Raw genomic sequence first — 24,871 nt, forward strand, 5'->3', positions numbered from 1 at the left:
ATTCTGTTCACAAATCCATTGATCACACAATTGCTTTTCCTCAAGACTTTATTACACTGACTATGTGCCCTTATTCAGGAAGGATCTTCCTCTAGCAATTTTTAAATTGTTGGATTTTGTCTATTTACATTTCATAACTCATTATTCAGTATATTTTGAAGTTACCGTGTTTTGTCTTTGGCTTCTTTTAAGAGTAGCAAAGAGAATATATAACCCAGTGTATAAATGGAAGGTTTGGTCTTAGTTAATACAGCTTATACATTATAACAAAAAGAGAAGAAGTTCTTTAGGATGTGTTGGTATATTGAACAATGTAAATGTGGGAGATATAATAGTCTAGGATGCAAAGTCATAAGCTGAAAGTGAGGTAGGGTTGAGGAGGGCATATTGGAAGAGTAAAGAGAGAAAGGTTTGAAATAATTACTTCCAAGAGTAGGAGAGGAAGTGACAAGGGAAATGTAATAGCATTGCTGGGCCAAAGTGAAGACCTACCTGAAATTTGCAGTCAGGAGTTTAAAGTGAAACTAGTCAGTACAGGGGTGTGTGTGTGTGTGTGTGTGTGTGTGTGTGTGTGTGTACATGCATATACACATGCATGCCCACCCTTTAATCAGCCTGACGCACAGGTCTGGAGCTCATTTCCACCTACACGCTTTACTAATAATTATTCCTGGCCTGCCAAGAAATGGGCTAGATCAGAGAATAAACTATGCAATAGAAACGGCTAGGATGTACAGATCCAGGAGAGATAGATGACTTACTATTTTTAAGTCTGTACCAAGTTAAATATAGGATTATGTACCTGGTTTGCCTCTGCTAAATATTGATTTTGGGGGGGAACATATCATATGTGTGGTGACTGCTGTAGACTGTGGCAGGGGAGAGATAGTTAGGGGGAAGAAAGAGTAGAAATAGCTAGAATCCAGCAGAGTGTAAGCTTCTGTGTAGGTTCTATAGCAGGTTTCTCAAATCTGTTCTCCCCTTATATCCCTCCCTTTTTGTTCTGGGGTAGCAGGAAGGGGTCTTGTCTACTGACAGCCCTAGGCCCTGCCATATGATTCAGAGCTCAGAAGAAGGCCTGCTTTCCTGGCCTCGTTTTCCTGATGCTGAGGCTCTTCTGGCCCCAGTTTTGAGTCACCTGATTGTTTTCTCTGGGAATGTACCTCCTTTTAGACTAAGACCCACAACCCAATAAAATATTAGTATTTAAAGATTTTAGGCTTTACAGTCAGGCTTCCTGGGTTCAAACTCTGGCTCTTGAGACTTAATCTCTTTAAATCTTACCTTACAGTATCTATCTCATAAGGTTGTAAAAATTACCCAACATAATTTATATAAAGCATTAGAACAGTACCCAGACATAGCAAATGCTCCATGAATATTAGGTATCATTATTTGTATTTTTTGCAGGAAACACTAGAACTATCACTTATATATACTGTCTATCAAAGAATATTATTAGCAATTAGCTCTCTTGTCAGCTCTTGTAGATGTGACGTAGTATACTTTTTAACAGCATAATGCTAGACCAGACTGATTGGATATAAATCCTGATACTGCCACTGACAACTTTGAGGCCCTGACCAGTTTCACTGATGCGTGCTGCCAGCCTCTTCATTATACCTCATTTATAAGTACTTGCCTTATATAGTTGCTGTAAGGATTATGAGTCAATGCATAGAACTCATATAAACCTCTAAATGCTTAGAATGGTGCTGGAACGAAACAGCCATTCCCTAAATTTCTTGCTGCTGTTATTAACTCTAAGAAACATTGACTCGTCCATTTTAATACCGAGAGGGCCTTAGAATTTAGCACAACTTCTTTTATAGACGAGAGCGTGAAGCTCTGAAATTTCACAGCTAGATACTAGATGTTTGTCCTGTATTTCCTAACTCCTAATTTAATGTTCTGTTTGCCATGCTTCCTCCACAAAATGTCTCTAAAGGGATGTATTAGTAGCATTAACTAGCAAAACAATCACCATCATTCATGTAACCACATTTAAGGGGCTTTACTATGCAAATACTAAGTTGCTAGATGTAAATGACATTTAAATAATAATGTTTCTGCCCTTTGGGACCTTAGGAGGATCCACTGAATATTATACACTGCTTGTATAACAGGAGTCTAAGTCCATACTGATCCTTTAAGGATTTTATAACATACTCCTTTTAACAGATTTGAAATAATGCTCTCCATGGTAGAAAGATAATACTGTGGGGCATCTGGGTGGCTCAGTCAGTTAAGCCACTGACCCTTGATTTCTGCTGAGGCTATGATCTCAGGATCCTGAGATCAAGCCACAACCACCACCACCCCTACACTCTGCCCAGGCTACCCTGCCAGGCTCTGCACTCATCCGGGAGCCTGTTTGTCTCCACCACCCTCTCCCCCCACTATCATGTTCACACATGCACTCTCTCTCTCTCTTGCCCTCTCTCTCAAATAAATAAAATTTAAAAATTTTTTTAAAAAGATAATACCATGCCTATGATCTACCAGTAGTGAACTCTGTAAATTTTGTTTTTTTAATAAAATTGATGAATTTGTAGAATAATTACCGGGGTTAAAGGCCCAGTCTTAAGCCAGGCTAGCTGTAGTATAAACTCAGATCTAAGGATTCCTGTTCCCTGTAAGGGAATGTAACTTTCTGGATAGGCTATTTTCAAAACGTATTTTAAACCAAATTAGGGCATTTAAGCAAATAATTAAGCCACTTCTTGATAACTCAAAATTGTCATATTCTTTTTGCTAAAAATAAAATGATTACCCACATTAGTTCCTAAGGTTATTTGTTCCCACATCAAATGACAACTTAACAGTTTTATTGAGATGCAATTTGCATATGATAACATTTATCCATTTTAAGTGTGCAGTTCAGTGAATATTAGTAAATTTATACAGTTGTGCAACTATTACCACAATCCACTGCTAGAACATTTCATCACCAAAAATATTACAAGTTTGTATGCACCCAGTCCCCCCTTGTACCCCCATTCCTAGGCAGCCACTTAACCTGCTTTCCGTCTGTATATATTTGTATTTCTGGACATCGCACGTAAATGCAATCACAATATATAATCTTGCAGTTCATCCATATTATGGCTTGCATGAATATTTCATTCCTTTTTAATGCTAAATAATATTCCATTATATGAACTGAATATTCCACATTTTCTGTGTGTATGCTGGCTTACAGCATACATTGTAGATGCTCAGCTGCGTTCTAGACTTAGAGATGTTGCAAGATGTATCTGCTATTTGGGGCTCACAAATAACAAAATTGAAGAAACCCTAGTAGGGTAAGGGATAATAGTCTACATGAGTTTGGGCTCCAGCAGAACCTTTATAACGTGGGAGAAGACACAATTTCTAATAGCAAAGATGCTAAGCAGTCAGAACAGTCCACTACATTGCATGTTTGATCCAAATGAATGAATGGTTTCAGTAACATTTGTCATTGTTTTTTGCCTAATTTGCAAAGAAACTGATAACCTGAGTAGTTAAGTGCCCTGAATATCAACAAATGTTCACTACAGAGAATAGTTTACATCGTTATTTCTACATTCATGGTACCCTTGGCATTTACAGATTAAAATTTTAAATTTTAGCTGTTTGTGAGTTATGCATAGTAGTTTGTGATTAGGACCAGGCATTAATTTGAGTTGCACTGCTGGTGTGTGGGACCAGCTTCCTTAGCCTAGCAGCAGATTTCAGCACTACTCTGTTTTCTTGTTTTACCACATAGGAACTGATTCTCCTTATCGATCTGGAGGTATCACACACAGTTTTCGATTATACCGTGCATATTTTAGGTGCCCTGTGCCTCAGGTCTTCTTGCTGATGTCAGTAACCTCGTCTGCTATATTGCTATCTTTAGTCCTTCTTTTTTGCTTGCTTTTTTTTTTTTTTTTTTTTTTTTTTTTTGCTAAGATTTCATTTATTTACTTGAGAGAGAGATAGCAAGAGAGCACAACATGGGGCATTGGGGGTCGGGCGGGGTGAGGGAGAAGCAGGCTCTCTGCTGAGCAGGGAGCCCAGCTCGGGGCTGCATCCCAGGACCCTGGCATCATGACCTGAGCCAAAGGCAGATGCTAAACTGACTGAGCCACCCAGGTGCCCCTTTCGCTTGCTTTTTAAAATCATTCCTTTGCTAAATCATTTTGGTTGTTCTTTTGTAAACCCCTAAATATATCTACCTTATTATAAGGCAGTATCTTTACATTTTCTTCCTTTTTCATTGGAAGAATTATCTCATTTATGTTGTCCAGTACATTTTCTGAAAATGTCCATTGAGCTTCCTTTCTGCTATTTTTAAGTCTAATTCAGCTCTTAATTATTTGCCATGACAGAAGAGGGCAGTGACAAAATCATAATTGAAAACATGATTTGGCTTAAGAATGAATTAACATAATTTTTCTCTTTACCATTGTAATTGTTTTGTTAGACTAAAAGTAGTGTAAAATCATTTACATTAAAATAAAATCATTACATTGGTTAAAAACATACCAAATGACAGGAAAAGAAGTATGGGTGTTAGGCTAAGGAACAGTCACAATGGGGTTAATAGGAAACAGAATTTAATACACCAAGCTAGTTTCTACATGTATTAGTTTATTTTCTGCCTGAAATGTTGTAATTGTTTAAATATATGAAAAAAGGATTGGACAAAAATTATGGAAAAGATGAAGGACTGTCCTTTCTTATATCACCCTTTAATACCTCTTTAAATGAACTCTGCTTAGTATCTTCTGGAAAGGCCACTTACAATTTTAACGTTTTATGAAATCAAAGTATTTTTCCCACAAGGATTTAAAATAGCTATTACATTTGGAGTCTGACCCCTGTGAAAGATGACTGTATGTCTTTCCAAGATTTTTAAAAGTTGGCACGATCTTACATGATTCCTGGGCACAACTTGTTTATTGGGTTCTTTTTTTCCATGGGTATTCAAAATAAATAGGTACTTGTTATTGAATTGGGAAAAAATAGCATAACTATAAAACTGATTATAGCTTGTACTGGAAAGAATCTTGCCATCTGATTGGAAATATTTTTCCAGTTTGTTGACCTATTTGAAATTCCTAAGAACTATTTTTCTTTCCAGCTTTCAAACATCAAATTCATTCTGAGGTCAGTTTGGTTGATTCTAGGGACTAAAAAAATGAATAACTTTGGTTTTGTGTTCTTAAAACTTAAGGACATATTTACTGAATATTTTAACTGCCACCATGATTACTGCTCTGTAATGAATATTTGCACTGGATTAAAAATAATCTTATGAGAAATCATAATTGATGCTTCTCAACTCAGTCCCCACTGTTGCTCTTATTAAGCATGTAGTATGTGATAGCATTTAACCTAGAGTAGTGTTTTTAAACAGCATGATCTATGGATACATATGGTATGAAGGTCGTTTTTCTTATAATCTTTTAGCATTGTTTATGATACTGTATCTTTGTATTGTTTAGACATGTGAATTCTAACGCGTTTCAGATGTCATGTTGGTTTCACCTAAATTCCTCATTCCAGTGTTTTATCAAAAATCATACTGTTTTCTTTATCGTTAATTTTTCAGCAGTGGCAAGAAAAACCAATTCCTTGAGTTATCTGGCTCCACTGAAGAGGCTCTTGGGGGGAGAAATATGAGCTTTAAGAGTAATAAAAGGCTTAGTGTGCTTTAATCTTTCACAAATAATTATTTAGGAAATGTTTGCTTAATTATCTTACGATCTTTCTGCATCTATTTCCAATTATTATTAGTAGAACTGTATTTCACTATGCCAGGAACCTTGGTGGAAACTGAGCTGGCATAGGGAGGAAGAGGGGAAAATCTGCCAGTTTTGTCACTGAGCCCTCTTTTTTTTTTTTTTTTAAGATTTTATTTATTTATTTGACACACAGAGAGAGATCACAAGTGGGCAGAGAGACAGGAAGAGAGAGAGGGGTAGTAGGCTCCCTGCCGAGCAGAGAGAGCCCAGTGAGGACCTCGATCCCAGGACTCTAGGATCATGACCTGAGCTGAAGGCAGAGGCTTAATCCACTGAGCCACCCAGGTGCCCCCATGCCCTCTTTCTATTCTGCTTCTCCTAACTTTGTTGCTATTCCTTAACCCCCTGGTGTGTATTGTGAGCAATATGGGAGCTGCCTCCTGACCAGTCTTCCCAACCAGTCCTGCTGCCATCCTTCTTGTTACTTAAAATTCCATAGCGGATTGCTGCCACCATACATATTCAAGATCAAGTCCATACTCTTTATAAGAGTCGTTATGTAAGGCCTTTTAGCTAGCCCTTCCTTATTTCTCTTGATACCCAAACATAAGGAACTACTTGCAGTTCCCTGAATGTAATTCATTTCACTCCCCCTTAACTTGTGCTGTTCCCTTTGCCCAAAAAGCCTTCCTGGCTCTCTTATGCTTTGCTAATTGCTATGTCTCTTTGATTCAGCTTAGTATCGCTTAAATATTAATTCTTCTGTGAAGTCTTTTGACATCTTCTTTTTTTCTTGTAGCCATCTTCCCTTGTGTTCATATCAAAACATAAGCAAACTTCTGCTTTATATTTAGCTTAGAAAACTACCTTATATTTGATTAAGCTTGTAAATTCTTGTAGCTGTAATAGCCATCTGTGGTATTACTGTAACCTAGAATGAACAAAGACCGTGAGGATCAAGGGTGAGAAGTGGAATGAAGATACAAGTGGAGAATGGCCTTACAATCCAGAAAGCTGAACAATAACTTTTTTAACAATCAACCCACAGTGGCTAGGACTTGATCGATAACTGCCAGGCTCCCTAAGTTTTATCCTTGCTTCCAACTTTGAACTAATCAGAGCAAGCCAAATATGTACCCCCCCCCCACCACTCACAGAGGATATCCCACTCCTGCTTAGCTCACCTTCAGCTTCCCAGGCCAACAGCCTCCAATCAGGGCACACTTGAAACCTTCCCTTTTTTCCACTGTGAAGCTTTCGCACTCTTCAGCCCGCCTTTGAATCTGCCTGAACACAAGTGATAGGTGGCTTTTTTTTCTCACTTATTTCTATACAAGGGGGAAACATTTGTTTTAGAATTATTTACATCCGAAGAGATTAGTGGTAAGTATAGTTTATAACCTGTATTTCTTGTGCTAACTATATTTTGTGATTTTTCTGCATGTTTATAAACATAGAGGTTTATATTTTATAAAGGCAACGACAGGTTTTTGTTAAAAGGATTCTCTTGAATGGAAAGATAAACAGAAGAAAAATCCGTCACTTAATAGTAACAAAATCCTAGTCAAATTTTAATCTTACTTGAGATCTTTGTCTCAGATATAATTTTCAAAATTCCTTATTTGGTTAATTAAACCATAATTTAAAAAAATCAGTACATGGAAGAGATTTTAAACATGAAATTCAAATTAAAGGCATTTGAGTTTTATTTATTATGTTGAGCATCCTTTATTCTTGTTTTTAAATGTTAGGCAAGAATGCATAATTTTATTAAATAATTTTTGCATCATTTACTGCTTTTTATTTAACTTATTAGTTTAATATACTATATAAATAGATTTCTTACTATTGAACCATGTATATGTTCCTAAAATAACCCTGCTTGGTTTGGTGAATTATTTTTAATATGTCCACTAATTTTATAAAGGCCCTTTCACTTTTGTAAAGATTCCAAAAAAGACCAGGGGATAAATGCTGATTTTTTTTTTTTTTTTTTTGCATCCCTTCTTTATATTTCTACAATTGAATGACTAATAAAGTTACTTTAATAGTTTTGAACCTATGAAAAAGATAGCTTTTTATCTCTCTAGAGCTTTGTTTAACTAGAGTTACTCTTGGTTAACTTTTTGCTTGAATTTTCTTTTAACAGTCATTCCCTTCGGAGAGGTAGCTCCTTCACATTTTTAACACCTGGCCCTCACTGGGACTTCACTTTGGTGAGTACCTGGGTATTTTATGTCAAGACATTGAGAGAATTAATTCCTAGGTTGTCTTTCAGTCTGGTGTACAACTCAGTTGTCTGTACTTCTTGAATATCTTGAGATACAGAGTTTCTGTCACCACCTTTGGCAGCCTAATTTAATTCTTTTTTCTTCTGCTAACAAGCTAAAAACAACTTTTATTTCAATTAAATATAAAATATTTTGAAAAATAGCAGATCTATTTATTTTTAACCTTATGCAATCCTTTCTTTTATTCCTACAGTTTTAAAATTAAGAGAATATATTATGAAATATGAAGCTGTTTTTATGTACAAGAAACAACAGCTTGTTTCTTGGTTGAAAAATATAAAAATGATTGCAGATGATATATATGATGAATGAATTATTTTCTGTTATTAATCATCCTAGTATCCTACTCTCATTATTTTTAGAATGAGACTTTTACAGAGGCATCTAACCAGACAATTGGTTCTTTTTGTACTTAAGAACTCATTAGCTTATAATACTCGTAAATAACGTATATACAAATAGAGCATGATTCTTACATTTTCTTATTTGGAGGAAATAGCAAAAATCATTCTGTTTCTAGTTTGCCAAGTTTTACCTGATCATGTGCTGATGGGTTCAGCAATGCATATTTAATTTGCATTCTGTTCTTTTGTATTTAATTTATATCTCTGTTGGGGACTTCTGTTTGAGATTTCTTTGCTCTTATACCAGTTACTTATATTAATTGGTCAGTTAAGGATTCATACCAAGAGTCTCCTGATTTTAATACAATTCTCTATTCTCCTTGAGACTTTTTTTCATCTTGATTTTTTTCCTTTCATAGTTGACAAGCCTAAGCTCAAACAGAAAAACTTCAGGAGAGAAGTGTCTCCAAACTTAATTTTGCAAACCTATCAGCAAAAATATTTTGAACACATACCATGCTATGTTTATTTAGGATTTTTATGTATGGACCAGCTTTATTAGCTAATAAGTCAAAGCACAGTACTCAACCTCGGGTGAAGTCCGTGATAGTGGATGTAAGTCCGTATTTCAAATAGCCATGACATTTTCACAGTGTGAGGTCAATTTCTGAGAACTGATTGGATCATTATTGTCTAGCCTTATAATGTGGATGATGATGAGTTCATCTGTATATTAAATATTAGTAAACCTTATTTTTAAGGATTAATAAATACATAAATATTGAAGGTCTGACATTTTCCTCCTGCACTCCAGGGAAGATATCTTGCATATCCTCTGGGATGATACATCCGTCTTGGGGAAAACACATTTGTAGAGTTCTCCCATGACAAAAGAAATAGCTCATGGTTCATATGTTAAAACGTTTGGAATGTGATTAAGGAGTACTAAGAGATTAATAAACTTTCACATACATAGGTTAAGAAAAAAGAGGACAAAAAGTAAGCATTTGACTCAAGTAATTAGAGAAAGAACAGTAGAATGAACCAAAAAAAAGTAGGTGGAAAAATGAAAATGGATAAAAATAAAATCATTGCCCAGTCATGATAAAATTCTTGGCAAACTGGGAATAGAACAGAACTTTCTTAGCCTGAGACCTGCCACAAACAACATGTTTTGTAATGATAATATGTTAGAAACATTTCCTTAAAATTTTGGAAAAAAGCCTGCTGTCACCATGTCTATCCAGCATTTTACTGGTGCTTCTAGCCAACATAGTGAGACAGGAGAACAGGTGGTATTCAAATTAGAAAGAAAGAGACAATAGCATTTCATCGCTTAGGGACAATATGACTATCTACATAGACTATCCTAGTGAATATTGATAGCAGCTATTAGAACTAAAAGTTCAAACAAAATTACTGGCTATAAAACTTATAAAAGGGATTCAATAAAATGTGTATATATACAGGCAATAAACAAATGTAATTTGTAAAGATGCTTATATTGAAGTAAAAACAATTTTTAAAACTATGAATAAATCTGTGAAAAGATCTGTGAGATTTTTGTTGGAAAAATTGGAAAGCATTAATAAAGAACATAGATACCAAGTTAAATGGAAAGATAGTCGTACAAGGAAAGACTCAATAACCCAAAAATGTTAGTACTCCCTATATTAATTTATAAATTCAGTGTAGTTCTGATAGAAATCCCACTAGAGGGGCACCTGGGTGGCTCAGTGGTTAAAGCCTCTGCCTTCGGCTCAGGTCATGATCTCAGGGTCCTGAGATCGAGTCCCGCATCGGGCTCTCTGCTCAGCAGGGAGCCTGCCTCCTCCTCCTCTCTCTCTCTGCCTGCCTCTCTGCCTACTTGTGATCTGTCTGTCAAATAAAAAAAAAAAGAAAAAAAAAAAGAAATCCCACTAGAGTGTAAGAGATCTCACTCTATAATTCAGAAAGAAAGTAGAAAGCCCAGAGCAGCGGAAGTATTGTGCAAGTCAGGGAACATATGACTTGACTTTATTAGCTGTTAAGGCTTACTCCACAGGTACAGTGATTATGGAATCGCAGTGTGGATGAAAGTCTAGGTAAACACACCAATGCCATAAGATTGAGAACCCAGAAACTGACATACGTATGCGACCTTCATGCATCGTAGTCATTAGAAGGAATGGTGCCTGCAGCAGTGGTCTTCGCGGTGGGGACAGTTAGCTCTGCCGTCTCATACTATATACAAACAAATAAATTCTGGATGGATTGAATATGTATATAGGAAAAGAAAACTTCAGAATGTTTAAAAGAAAATATAGTAGAATATTTTAAAATCTGTTAAATGTCTTTCTACATATGTACACACATGTACATAATTTTATATAAATGTGTAGGTACAATCATGAATGAGCTTTTCCCCTCAGTACACTTCTTTTTGTTTGGCAGTTTCCTCCTTTCCTCTCTCCTCCCCTGTCAATCCTTCCATCCTAGCCTCCACTCTAACCTGTGTCAGCAATACCATACCTGTCCCTCTGTTTTGCTCATATAATTATTTACACACACACACATACACACACAGAGAGAGACTCACAAATAAGATACACATAAATGCAGGATCTTTGCTTTGTTTTTTTCAGAATTAGGATCATATTATTCTTATTTTTCTAGATCTTCTGGATATGACCTTAAGATCAATAAGGACTTCTTGTCATCTCATTTTTAGTTTTTTCCAATCCTGATTTATATTTTTCTTTCAAGTCTTCTATCATTTTCCTAATGCCTTTAGCTAACTTTGGAATAGTGTGTCATAGTTTTGCTCTGCTTCTTTGAGCATTTCATTCCAAAGTACTTTCATTCCCAATAGGGATATTATTCTTCCCCTTTTCCCTTTTTTCTTAGAGTCATTTTGTGTAGGATTTGACTTGGAGAATTTTCTGTTCATTTTAATGTGAATTTAGTTTTTCTGAATTTTACAAAGAGGCTTGGTTCAGATAACTTTTCTAACTTAACAGAGCTCCCTCTCTTTTTATGGTTCCTTGCTTCTGCGATTTCCAGGCTCCATCAATTCCCCACTTCCATCTGGACTCCGTCTTTCCTTTTCTCCAGTGTCCCTGTCCTGCACCATTCTGATCCCACTACCACCAGTTTCTCCTTGGAGTGGAGTTAGGTCCTGGAAGGGAACCCTAGCTGGTCAGTTTTGAGAGTTCACAAGAGCTAGACTATGTCCCAGGTCATCTGAAAAGTTATTTTGAGGTGTGAGTGGGTGATGTGTTACTTAAGGATTCTTCTTCAATAGTGATGAAGGACAGAAATGAGATTGTATACAGTTTGACCACTACAGGCACCAGAAGGGCTGAGTGAGCGTGGAGTATGTTGTCTTCCAGTAGATAAATCCTGCTTCTGGTAACAAGTCTTAATTTACTTTGGGCCATGAGAAAAGGGTATTTTTTTTCTAGTGAAGACCCTCCCCCTTCCATAAGATAAATAACATGATTTTTAAAAAACTCGTTGCTTTTATGTTTAAAACATATTTTACTTTTTCTCTAGTAAGTACAGTTAGCCCCTGACTTACTAAGAGTTCTCTTCTGAAAAAACTTTACATAAAGTTTTTTGATAGGGTGAAACTTGGCAGCATGAGATGATTCAGGCCAGGGGGACTATATAAACAGTAAATATGCTAGAGATCATTTATGATCATCCCTCAAAAATAATTTTTTTTCAAAAATAATTATGAATAGAGCTTCACTTTTTTAAAGTGATTTTTCTGGTTTTATGGAGTCTCTGTTTAATGAAGTAACATGCATTCCTTCTATATAAGAATGAAATCTTTTTTTTTCTTATAGAAAAGAAAGCGGAGAGCGAAAGATGATGATGTCATAAGCCTTAACAGCCTTGATTTAAAGGTAAGCCTTTCTTCTTGTCAAAGAAAAGCATTTAAAAATATGCAGATAATATTTTATTTTTGTGCTATAAGGATGATAAATGCTAATTTTAAAAAAATTATAAGTTCAAAACTAAATAATATGGACTCTTACAGATATCTTCTTTTTTCTGTTGTACTTTGTTAAGAATGAGGTAAAAGCCTCCCTAAGAACAATGTTGGGCTTTAGTGATCTCACACTCAAATGTCTGAAGAGGCCAGGCCTACTGTGTATGCAAGGAGGAAGGAAGCGAGGGACCGTGGTGGAAAAAAGAAACACGCCCTCCTGCTAGAGGCAGCTGCTACTGTGCTCTAGCTCACAGCTGCTTGTAGGACTGTCAAAATCTGGATTTTTATGTGAAAGCTCCCAATCTTTATATGTTGGACCATGCAAACCAAACAGCTTGTCTATAGGTCAAAAGTGTCTGTGTGTTTCCAATGTGTGACCTGTGACAAACCAAAATCCAGTGCACACTTAAAAAATGATTATGTATCCTTTATGTAAAATTGTATTTAAGTCCCAAAACTTGGTATCTGTGGAATTACTTAGTCCATTTTTGTCAACTGGCAAACTTTACAGAACCATCTTGGTTTTAAGGAACCTTTTTAAAGATTGTTACATAAAGGTTATACATTTTTTAAGTGAGATTTTAAAAATGTTTGACATCATGTGTAATGATGGCAAATTTTTATAGGTTTGCCCATCAACATTTTACCAAGTCCAGCAAGCCAGATTTGCAGGGGAGAGGGTGGCATGTGTACATAGGTAATATGTTTACGGGAGAACTCTGTTTTAAGTGTTAAGGCGTTTTGCAAAACAGTTTTAGTTACATTTAAAAATCCTGTATTCAAAGAAAGAAAAAAAGGATGAAATGACAGCCCTGAGTATTTTTAGGTATGCTTCAAATCAGATCACATACAGAAATAGACAGTATTTATAGTTTGCCACAATAAAATCCATGGTCAAATCTACTGAAAAATAATCCTCCTTTTGTTTATCCCAACTTCACCAATTCCCATCATGTGATCAAATTATTGTCATTATATCTATTTGCCACCTCTGCCCTAGATTATTTTGAAGAAAATCTTTTATGTTGTATCATGTTATCTGTATCATCAGATTGAGTGTTCACACTTCCTTGATTTGTCTTACACCTTTTTTGTTTTGGTTTTGTTCGTTTTGTCTGTTTGAATTGGAATTCATATAAGGTCCATACATTGTGATTATCTCTCTTCACTGTCTTTTAATTTGTAGGTTCCCTCTCTAGCTTTTCTTTCTTTCTTTTTTTTTTTTTTTTTTTAAGAGTTTTTTGTCGTTGAAGAAGTAAGCATGTGTAGAGCCCTTCACATCCTGCATATTCACGGTTGCATCTCCCTGGTATCATTTCTTCTGTTCCTCTCTTCCCTTTATTCCTGATAAACTGATAGATCTAGAGATTGTTTTGGGCAAAATTAATTCTCATTGCCTAGATTTCTTTTATCATTGAGGGTTGCAAAGTGGTAACAATGTGCCTTTATCAGTCATTTTTATTAACTAGATTACTTCTGTAAAAAGAAAACTCCCCTTGGGGTGCCCGAGTGGCTCATTTGGTTAAGCATCTGCCTTTGGCTTGGGTCATGATCCCACAGTGCTGGGATGGAGCCCCACATCGAGCTCCATGTTAGGCTCCCTGCTTAGTCGGGAGCCTGCTTCTCTCTCTTCCTCTCCCCACCCCCACACCCCGCTCTTGCATGCTCTCTCTCAAATAAATAAATAAAATCTTAAAAAAAAAAAAAAAGAAAACTTTCCTCACCAACCATCTGGTTACTACAAGATACTTAAACTAAAGGTAGAACAAGTGCATGATTCCTTTTATCAGTTTTCAAGTGATGCGTTTTATTCATTAAAATTCTCTAAAAGTAATTAGTGATTTTTTTTCTTTTTAATGTGATTATGAACATACGGATATTAGCACATTTGTAGTGTTTTAATCCACTTCCATTATTACGCTTACAATGCTCAAATTACCCTATCTTTGGCATCAGAGTGGTGCCAATGTCCTTATTTCCCCAGTTTCATTATATAATTATATAATTGACATTTAACATAATGTAAATGTAAGGAATGCAATGTATTGATTTCCTGTATCCTTTAACATGACCCTCACTTTATATCTAGAAGCTAAATGGTCTCCCTTTCTTCCCGGATGACAAGTTCTTCCAGGCCCACTTGTATATTTTGTTGTTGTTTCTGCTCCATACCTGGAAACAGCCCTATTTCTAAAAACCCTGCTTTCCTTAGGAAATGGTAGAGGCTTAAACCTGCGCATTATGAACACTCCTTGCTGCTGTATTGATTCTTGTTTCTGTGCCTTTTTAATGGACAAATCTAGGAAATGTATATCACTTTTTCAGATATAATAAATTTTGAGTTTGTACTGATATTTCAGATTGGAGGCTACAGTGTTTTTTACTCAGTTGCATTAATCTTCCTGTCTAGATCTCTCCAGCCACACCAAAAATCTAGGTCTTGGGACACTGACATAACTATTCACTTGATTTACTCACAGTTCAAAGACAACAGTCTGCATTACTGCAGATTGTTACTGCTACTATATTAATGTAAATGAGACAATTATTGAAAACATTGTATGTTTTATTTTTCAGATTTTTTGTTTTTTGCATATTAGTTATAGTATGTACAGCTTATTATGTTAAATTATTGAACTAGTACTTTTTTTTTTTTTTTTAAGAGAGAGAGAGTGTGAGCGGGGAGGGACAGAAGAAGAGAGAGAGAGAGAGAATCCTCAAGCAGACTCCCCAGTGAGTGTGGAGCCCAACGTGGGGCTCAATCCCAGGACCCTGAGGTCAGAACCTGAGCCAAAACCAAGAGTTGGATGCTTAACTAACTGCACCACCCAGGTGCCCCTGAACTAGTACTTTTCTGTGTGTAATTATGGCAACAGTTTACTTGTTCCTTTTTATTTTCAATTTTTAAGAACTACTTTTTAAACTTAATTTTTCTTATAATCATGTAACAAAACTGTATGGAATTTCAAAGTCAGGTCTACGGGATTCTTGTTTCTATTCCTGGGTCTTCTACCCTACTTCTTTCTTCCATAAAAAAATCCCTTTTTTTGTTTTTTAAATTTTATGGTTTATTCTTTCACTTTTAAAAAATAGAAGCAATTGCATGTATATTTGTGTATCCCACTCTCTTGGCTAAACAGTAGAATGCTGTCTTTATTATATGCTCTATTTTATTCTTTCCTTATTTGTTTTGCTTGTGTGTTTTGCTTTGGTATGTCTTTCCATATTTAGGAAGGTTCATGTTTTTGTTCTCTTGGATATTTTTGCCTTCAGTTTCCCCTTTTTAGCTATTGTAAATTGGTTCATTCCTATGAGCATTATTATAATCAACTGACACCTCTTCTCCCTCCTCTCTTTCTCCCCTGTTAATAAACTAAAGTCATATCTCTTTATTCTAAATTAATACATTTAAAGTATTAAGTGCTTATTTTACTTTTCATATACGTTCACCATTTTCCATTTCTTGAATGTAGTTTTACTGTATCTACAAAATCAGAGCATATAGCCATCGCAGATTGGGCTGTGTACCCTGGTACCCATTTTTAGGCTTTAGTTCTGCAGATAAGTGTATATTGAATGCTGAGCACCAGTTCTAGGTTTTTGGTTTTCTGAAACTCCTTTTCTAGCAAAGGGTCAGTTAGCCATCAACCCATGTCTGACCTGCTCAGTGACTTACATATATTGTTAATGGTTGCTTTTAAAAACACTCCAGTGGCAGAGGTTAAGTAGCAGTGACAAGGACCATCTGACTTACAGAGATTGAAATATTTACTATTTGGCCTTTTATAGAGAGTTTGCCGACCCCTGCTCTAGACGTTAGTAAATTCAGATGACTTATTCTCATAGTTTTTGTCATTTTTTTGTATTCCATTGTTTTCTGTCCCCTTCCTGATTTTTGCTTAGTTTGGATTTTTTTAATCTTTTATATTTATCACTTTCTCTCAAAATATTTTCTCTTTATCTTTTTTTTTAGTAGGTTCCATGCCCAGCGTGGAGCCCAGTGTGGGGCTTAAACTCATGACCCCGAGATCACAACCTGAGCTGAGATCAAGAGTCAGATGAGCCACCCAGGCTTGTCTTCAAACTTGTCTTCCCTTTTGTATTCTTTTTTCTCCTAATTCAGTAGGCATATTTTTTTTTATTCTAAAATAATTCTTATATTTTTAGTTCTTTTTTTAGTTCTCTCACCTCATTGCAAATCTTCCTTTCTCTACCCACCTAATTTCTGAGTTTTATGTTCTTTCATAGCTTCTATAATTTCTTAATTTATTTTATGCTTAGAGACATTATTCTACTTCACATTTTCTGTATTCTTATAATAGTTTTAAAGGGGATTCAAGATTCTTTTCTGTTGCTCATTTTTTTTTTTTTAAAGATTTTATTTATTTATTTGACAGAGAGAGATCACAGTAGACAGAGGCAGGCAGAGAGAGAGAGAGAGAGGGAAGCAGGCTCCCTGCTGAGCAGAGAGTCCGATGCGGGACTCGATCCCAGGACCCTGAGATCATGACCTGAGCCGAAGGCAGCGGCTTAACCCACTGAGCCACCCAGGCGCCCCCTGTTGCTCATTTTTTAAGTGCAGTAAATTTTCCTGTCTTAAAGGTGAGATAGAGGAGTGAGCAGTGGTAGCCTGTCTTCACCTTCATAGCTCCAGGGCTCCCTCTTCTGTTGTCTTCACAAAGTGGTTTATAACAATACAGGCTCATGCTTTCTGAGATCTTTCTTTTGTGCCCCCCCTTTTCTTTATCTGAGTTTTTTCTTGTCTTTGCTTCTATTGCTCTGTTCCACTCAATTTGGAATAAGATTGCTAAATAGATGCAAAACAAATTAATACCCTCATCTCCATCTCTACCTACAAAATGTATTTACACTGCTCTCAGGTTTCTACAGTTAACATCTGCCCTTACAGAGGGTAGTAACAAATGGTCAGTAACAAATGGTGAATCAGACAAGATGCACGGCCCTAGAAGATGAGATCATCCACTGAGAGAACATGCAGGCATCCTTCATTGCTGATTTCAAGTTTGGATATTGTGTTTTATTGCTAATTCTTTCCTTAATTTTGCCACCTTTCTAATTTTGATTTATGCTCTTTTATAAGCTAGTCTTAGAATATTGTAGTTTTTTTTGTGAGCATGATTTTCTACTATGCTTTTATTTTTTGTAGGGATATTACCTTTTCCATTATAACTTTTTCCTTATGAAAACTTCATATGGGATTTGACTGTGATTCTTTTCTATTGGTCATTACCACATGAAAGTGGCTTTAGAAAGGGGGAGTGAGTCAGGAGAGCTTTTCTAGCTTTATAACTTTGAACTTCCTCTTCTGTTGTCTTAAACAAATAATAAAGGTAGATACACTTTGAGTTCTCCAGGACCTGTTTTCCTCCTCAACTTTTATTGGAACTTTCTCTTTTCCTGGATGTCTGTCACGTCTATTCCACTTGACTTGAATCTGTTCCCAGAACTTGCACCACAGTATAGTGCTTTGTCTTGGAAGGGAGCTTTGAAAGTCCTAAACTCATGTGTTCCGGCCATGAAGCCCTTACTGCTACCCTTTAGTAGATAAAACCCTTCTCAGTTTCAGTAGCCATGGTCACAATGACCCGCCTTACTCTGCAGCTGCAGCAAGTCACTGTCAGTAGTTTCCGGATTCTTCTCTAGTCCGATGTGTCAGATATTTTATTTTTCTCCTTTCTCTTCTGCTGCTATATAAGTCTTAGAGTTGTTGGTAGTTTATCCATATTAACTTGTATTTTGGGGTTCATGGGGATGTGTACCTTGTCACATAGTGCTAGACATATTGATTTGGTTTTGCTGTCCTTGTTCTGTGTGTTTTCATGGAAGGATTTGGAAAAATTGTAAAACTGTCGCTGCCATCACCTTAGTCTCAGAATTATGACTCCTGCATTTTATTCTCAATGGTGAAAAGCAAATTTAGCTTTCTTCTGAAACCAATATAATTTTAGCAGATTTTATTGACATTGAATTTACTGGAATTATTTGAATTGCTATAATTTTTAGCATAGATTGTATATTATGCACTGATACTAATACTCATCAACGAGCCAAAGATAAACTTTTTATTGTCCTTCAAAATTTGTCAGGTTCGGGGCAGTGGTTATACATTTGCATATACTATTGCTATGTTCTTCAAACTGTGGAGTTATACTCAAGAAAAAAATCCTTATAAAAGTTTGGTTACAGGGCACCTGGGTGGCTCAGTCATTAAGTGTCTGCCTTCGGCTCAGGTCATGATCCCAGGGTGCTGGGATCAAGGCCCACATTCGGCTCCGTGCTCAGCAGGAGGTCTGCTTCTCCCTCTCCCACTTCCCCTGCTTGTGTTCCCTCTCTCTCTGTGTCTTTCTCTGTCATAAATAAAATCTTTAAAAAAAAAAAAAAAAAGGTTACATTAACCAGACCTACCTGTATGTCATGATATAGTCTCCATTTCTTCCAAACCTAAGGAATTATGTACAACTATGATAAGAATGAATTTGAAATAATAATTTACTGAATATCATCTTTGTTTACTCAAAACTTCACTAAGTCTAAATTCTTTTACTCCTTTTTTTTTTTTTTTTTTAATTCCACAAACATTTTATGGGTTACCCACAATGATTCAGGTCCTATTCTTAACCTTAGAGATAAGACTATGTCCAAGCCAGAATTGAGACCCTCTGACAAAATCATACCTGCATAGTTAGACAAGTATGATAGTGTTAGGAAGAGGAACAGGAGGAAGAAATAGAAGATTTGGGGAGGTTTTGATTTGGAGTTTAGTTTTTTATGGAAGTGAACATGAACTGGAAAAACCAACCCCAGATAGAGAGGGGACATCTACAAATGGCAAGAATTAAAATGAGTTATGTATGTGTCAGGAACGATAAATTCTTTAGAAAGAGTCAGATATATGAGGAAGAACTAAGAAATGAAGTAATACAGAGGGTTAATTGGCCACTCAATTTGAAGGCTGGAAATGATTGGCTGAAGAGTTTATTGACCTATGAAAATCAGCAGAAAGGATATTCTGGATTCTTGAACTGATTTTCCACAGTTATAGTCCTTCCATCTCTGTAGAAAGTACTGGTTAGTAAGGACCTGGTATAGTGTCTGGAGGCCTGGAAGGGAAGTGACGACTGTGGAGATGAATAGAGCATTCCTAAGGTTTCATCTTCATCGGTTTTTTTCTTCTTAATGATCTTTCTTTGGAGAGCCCCTTCATTCACTCACCAGATTCAGCTGTGTGTAACTGATGACTCCCTTCCCTAATCTGAATCTTTAAGCCAGATCACAGTCTGATTTTCACATCCCTTTATTCAGTTGCTTACAAGTTACAGCCTTTTAACTGGCCTCCCTGCCTATAGCCTCTTTATGATGCCATATTGATTTTCTTTGATATTTTTTTTAAGAGGTGGGGGCATGTGCCTGTGTGTGCAAGTGGGGGAGGGGCAGAGGGAGGGAAAGAGAATCTCAAGCAGACTCCATGCCCTGGGTGGAGCCCAATATGGGCTCGATCTCATGACCCTGAGATCATGACCTGAGCCAAGTCAAGAGTCCAGATGTTCAACCGACTGACCCACACCCAGTCGCTCCTCCTTGGTCTTGCTTAAATTCTTTCAGTAGCTATTCATTGCTTTAAAGATAAAACACAAATGTTACTTAACATATAATCCCCATTATGATGAGCTCCCACTCCATCTCTCCAAAATATCTCTCTCAGTCATATCCATTTCCTTTCCCTTATACATCCTCACTTGGTTTAATTGCCTGGAGATTTCCTACCTATCCCCGCTCATTATATCCAGGAACCCTTTCCAGAGTCTTACCCCTCTCCCTGTATCCTACCCCTACCAACTAGCCTGATTACCCCTCCCATAATCCCTCTAGGTAGGGAAAAATTGAATAGAAGGAGCAGATTAGGATTTCATGAGGAAAAAAGAAGTCAGCAGTGAAGTTGTGATGATAACAGTAGCATTAAGCTATATTTATATCTTGAAAATAATTATTCAACTCTGGCTATAGGTCAGAGTTTCCTGGAGAGTTTTGAAGGGAGGAAATGTGCTGCTAGGCCCTATCCCAGACTATACGAATGTGAGGAGATGGGGGAAAGAGGATAGGTGCCATTGGGACCTAGGAACATATGAGTTTTGTTTTTATTGTTTTAAGTTGTCCTGGGCAATACTTAGGTATAGCCAGAACTTAAGCATTAAGTTAGAATGTGACATTCTTAAAGTTGTCCCTCTCCCCCAAAAACATACCCTGGAATGGACACTCTGCCAACTCTCCCAGCCCTGTGTTTTGTATGGCCTTTCATCTAAATATAACAGTTATTATGTAATATGCTGAATATAATCGGTTTGTATGGTCTTTTGAGGCTCTTGTTGGGAGCCGTTGCTTTATTTACCTCTGTGGTTCAGTCCTCTAGCCACCTGGCCTGACATATAATAGGTGTTCAGTAAATATTTAATGAATAAACAGATAAAGTAATAATAGGTCTTATGATTCAAGTAAGACTTTGGACTTAGGTAAACATATAACATGAGCATTGCGTTATATATTTTGATTTTGGATATCTTACTTAAGAATTTAATACTGATGTTAAGGATTTGTCATATAGGGGAATCATTGGCTCCTTCATTGTGAAGTTGTGGTTGCTTTTTATCAAATTTGTCTCCAAGTAAAATTTTAGCACTATCTTTTATCAGGTTGCCCTACTACTATATTATGTATAAAATTACTCATCTTAAAAGGAACATGACATTTGTCTCCCAAAGGTGTTTTTCATCTCTGTTTGTTAGCAACCATAACCTTGCTCTTTTCTTCTGATAGTGGAGTCCAAAGTGACTTTTTACTTTGTTCATGTAAAATAATACTGAGATGAGTAAGACTGAGTCATATTTTTATGACCAGACTTCTTTAACTCTGTTAGTCAGTAATCAAAACACAAACCAAAACACTCCAAAAGAAATGTGTGTACGTGTGTGTGTGTTTGTGTGTGTATATATATGGCTTTTTCTTTTTCAGAATGTTCAGATTTGGGGATTTCGTTTTCTTATAAGTTAAGTAGTATATTGAAGTGTTATACTTTGAGTATTGGTGTACTATGTAAATTTTAGATTAAACACAATAATGAGTTATGTATGTTATTCCTTATAAATGATTTTTAAAACATTTGTGATTGTTTAGGATTACAATACACTTTTGTTAGTTCCTGGATTAATAAAATCTCACTTTTGACAAACACACCTCTTAGACCATACAGGATATTGGTAATTTTTCTGAGGCACAGATTTGAATAATTTGAAGCTAGATGGCATGCTAAAGCTAGTGACTTAACTTAGTACTTTTTTTAAAGGTTTATTTATTTGATAGAGAGAGAGCGCAAGGCGGAAGGGCAGAGGGAGAGCGTATTTAAGCAGACTCTGCACTGAGTATGCAGGTTGACTCGGGGAGGAACTTGACTCAGGGATCGATCTCAAAACCTTAAGATCATGACCTGAGCAGAAACCAAGAGACAGAGGTTTAACCTACTGTGCCACCTAGGCACCCCTAGTTGCTTAACTTATGAATTACTGCCCCCATCTTGAATTTTGTTGTAACCTATGATCTCTGCTGGTGCCCTGTAAGATAATAGAATAAAACATTGTTTCTCTGTGACATAGGTCGAAAAAATAAAGCCACCTGCTGGTACAGGTGATGAAAGTTAAGAGAAACAGAGGATAGATGTAAGAAAATGGTTCTTCTTAGCCAAAAAAATAAAAGTTAAACATAAAACAGTTACTCCTGATAATGCTCTGAGAAGCTAATGAAGTATCCAGAGCTGTTCATCGTTAAGGTTAATCATTCCCAGATCACTGTGAATCATTCCTACACTGCTATGTTCATGTAAATGCTTGTGTCTGCTTTTTAAATATAAAAGTAATAAAAGAATACATTGTCCTTGTTCAAAATTAAACTTTTTTTTAAGTTTCCTTTTATCGCCTTCATCCTCTGAAGTAACTAGTTATTATTTGATGTGTTCCAGATTCCCTTCTGTTTATTTACATAATTCCACACAATGTTTGTAATGGTGACCTGTATATGATCATACTGTACACGTGCTACAGCTCGCTTTTTTTCTCTTTATCTCTTATCAATACCATATAAGGCTACCTCATTCTTTTTAGATTGCCATATCATATTCCATAGTATAAAGTACCATGATCTACTTAACCAGTCCTTGAAGAATGGCCCTTTAACATATTTTCCATTTTTTCACATTAAAAATAATGCTACGTTGTGTTTTCTCCTTCTGCACAAAGGAACCTCTAATACGGATATCAAGAAATGGAAATGCTGGGTTGCAAGTTTCAGTTTTGATAATGTTGTTCACTTGCCTTCCAGTAGTTTTACAAATTTATACTTCTCCATCAGTTTATGATAACCTGTCTTTACATCCTTCTCAACCCTGAATTTTTGTAATCTTTTAAATTTTTGCCAATTGTGATAGACAACCAGACAGAAAATTAATAAGGGAATAGAGGACTTGAACACCACCATAAACCAGTTGGACCTAACAGACATCTACAGAAAACTATCCAATAAGAGCAGAATATACATTTTTCTCAAGGTCACGTAGAACATTCTACAGAATAGAACATATAAAGCCTTAATCAGTTTGAAAAGACTGAAATTATATAAAGTATTTTTGCAGCCACAATGGAATAAAACTAGAAATAACAGAAGGAAAACTGAAAAATTCATAATTCTGTAGAAATTAAATAACACAGTGTTGAATAACCAGTGGGTCAAAGAAGACATCACAAAGAAAACTGGAAAGTGCTTTGAGACAAATGAAAATGAAAACCTAACATACCAAACTAGTGGGATGAAGCAAAAAACTAAGAGGGAAATTTATAGCTATAAACTCTTACATTAAAAAGGAGAAAGATCTTGGAGCACCTGGGTGGCTCAGTTAGTTAAGCATCCAACTCTAGATTTCGGCTCAGGTCATGATTTCAGGGTTGTGAAATCAAGCCCTGCATCAGACTCTGCTGGGTATGGAGCCTGTTTAAGATTCTCTCTCCCTCTCCCCTGAACTCCTACTTATGTGCTCACTTGCTCACTCTCTCAAAAAAGAAAAAAAGACAGACTTCAAATCAGCAACCTAACGTCATGCTTTAAGTCACTACAAAAAAACAAACAAGTTACATTCAAGCTAGCAGAAGGAAGGAAATAGTAAAGATTTGTGTGGGTTTTAATTAAAAAGGGAATAGAATAAGAGAAAAATCAATAAAACTAAAATATGGTTCTTTGAAAAGATACAGCCGACAAATCTTGAGGTAAATTGACTAAGAAAAAATAAGAGAAGATTCAGATTACTGAAGTCAGAAAGGAAAGTGGAGACATTGCTACCAATTTACAAAAATAAAAAGGATAAGAGAGGGACGCCTGGGTGGCTCAGTTGGTTAAGCGGCTGCCTTCGGCTCAGGTCATGATCCCAGCGTCCTGGGATCGAGTCCCACATCAGGCTCCTTGCTCGGCAGGGAGCCTGCTTCTCCCTCTGCCTCTGCCTGCCACTCTATCTGCCTGTGCTTTCTCTCTCCCCCTCTCTCTCTCTGACAAATTAAAAAAAAAAAAAAAAAAAAAAAGGATAAGAGAGAACTATGAACAATTTTACACTAACAGATTATATAACCTAGATGAAGAGGACAGATTTCTAGAAACCTACCAAGACTGAATCACAGAAATCATCTGAATAGACCTATAACTGTTAAAGAGATTGAATGAGTAATCAAAACACCTTCCAGGAAAGAAAAGCCACGGACCATATGGCTTCATTGGTGAATTCTACCAAACATTTTTTTTTTCCTAAGATTTTATTTATTTACTTGACAGAGAGAGATCACAAGCAGGCAGAGAGGCAGGCAGACAGAGAGGAGGAAGCAGGCTCCCTGCTGAGCAGAGAGCCCGATGCGAGGCTCGATCCCAGGACCCTGAGACCATGACCCGAGCCGAAGGCAGTGGCTCAACCCACTGAGCCACCCAGGCGCCCCTCTACCAAACATTTAAAGGAGAATTAATACCAGTCCTTCTCAAATTCTTGGAAAACATTGAAGAGGAGGGAACAGTTCTTAACTCCCTCTATGAGGCCAGCAATACCCTGATACCAAAGCCAAAGATACTACAAGAAAACTGTAGACCAATATCCCTTGTAAGTATTCTTCAAGAAGATACCAGCAAAGTGGATTCAGCATATTATTAGGATTATACACTAAGACCAAGTGAGACTGATTCCTGGCATGCGAGGATGCTTCAACAAATGAAAACCAATTAATGTAGTTTTTAAACTCCACATTAACAGAATTAAGGAGGAGAAAAACCTCATGATCATTTCAATTGATACAGAAAAATTGTTAGACAAAATCCAACACGCTTTCGTGATTAATAAAAAAAAAAAAAGGAACAGAAAGAAACTTCCTTATGGATAAACAAGATGTGATATATACATACAATAGAATATTCAGTTTTAAAGAGGAATTGAATTCTGATACATGCTATAGC

The 24,871-nt window shown here is 36.4% G+C and overlaps 1 protein-coding gene across 1 annotated transcript in view; it reads left to right on the plus strand.

Moving 5' to 3' along the window:
* The window catches only part of LOC111158622 (neuroepithelial cell transforming 1), a 58,532-nt gene that overhangs the window by 10,521 nt on the left and 23,140 nt on the right, over positions 1–24,871 (plus strand). The window contains exons 2-3 of the mRNA XM_022520767.1: positions 7,864–7,930; positions 12,180–12,239. Of these exons, the coding sequence (XP_022376475.1) occupies positions 7,864–7,930; positions 12,180–12,239 (127 nt within the window). The remainder of the gene's footprint in view (positions 1–7,863; positions 7,931–12,179; positions 12,240–24,871) is intronic.

The sequence above is a fragment of the Enhydra lutris genome, unplaced genomic scaffold (assembly GCF_002288905.1).
Source record: "Enhydra lutris kenyoni isolate GAN:26980312 unplaced genomic scaffold, ASM228890v2 scaffoldscaffold61, whole genome shotgun sequence".
Classification (NCBI taxonomy): domain Eukaryota; kingdom Metazoa; phylum Chordata; class Mammalia; order Carnivora; family Mustelidae; genus Enhydra; species Enhydra lutris.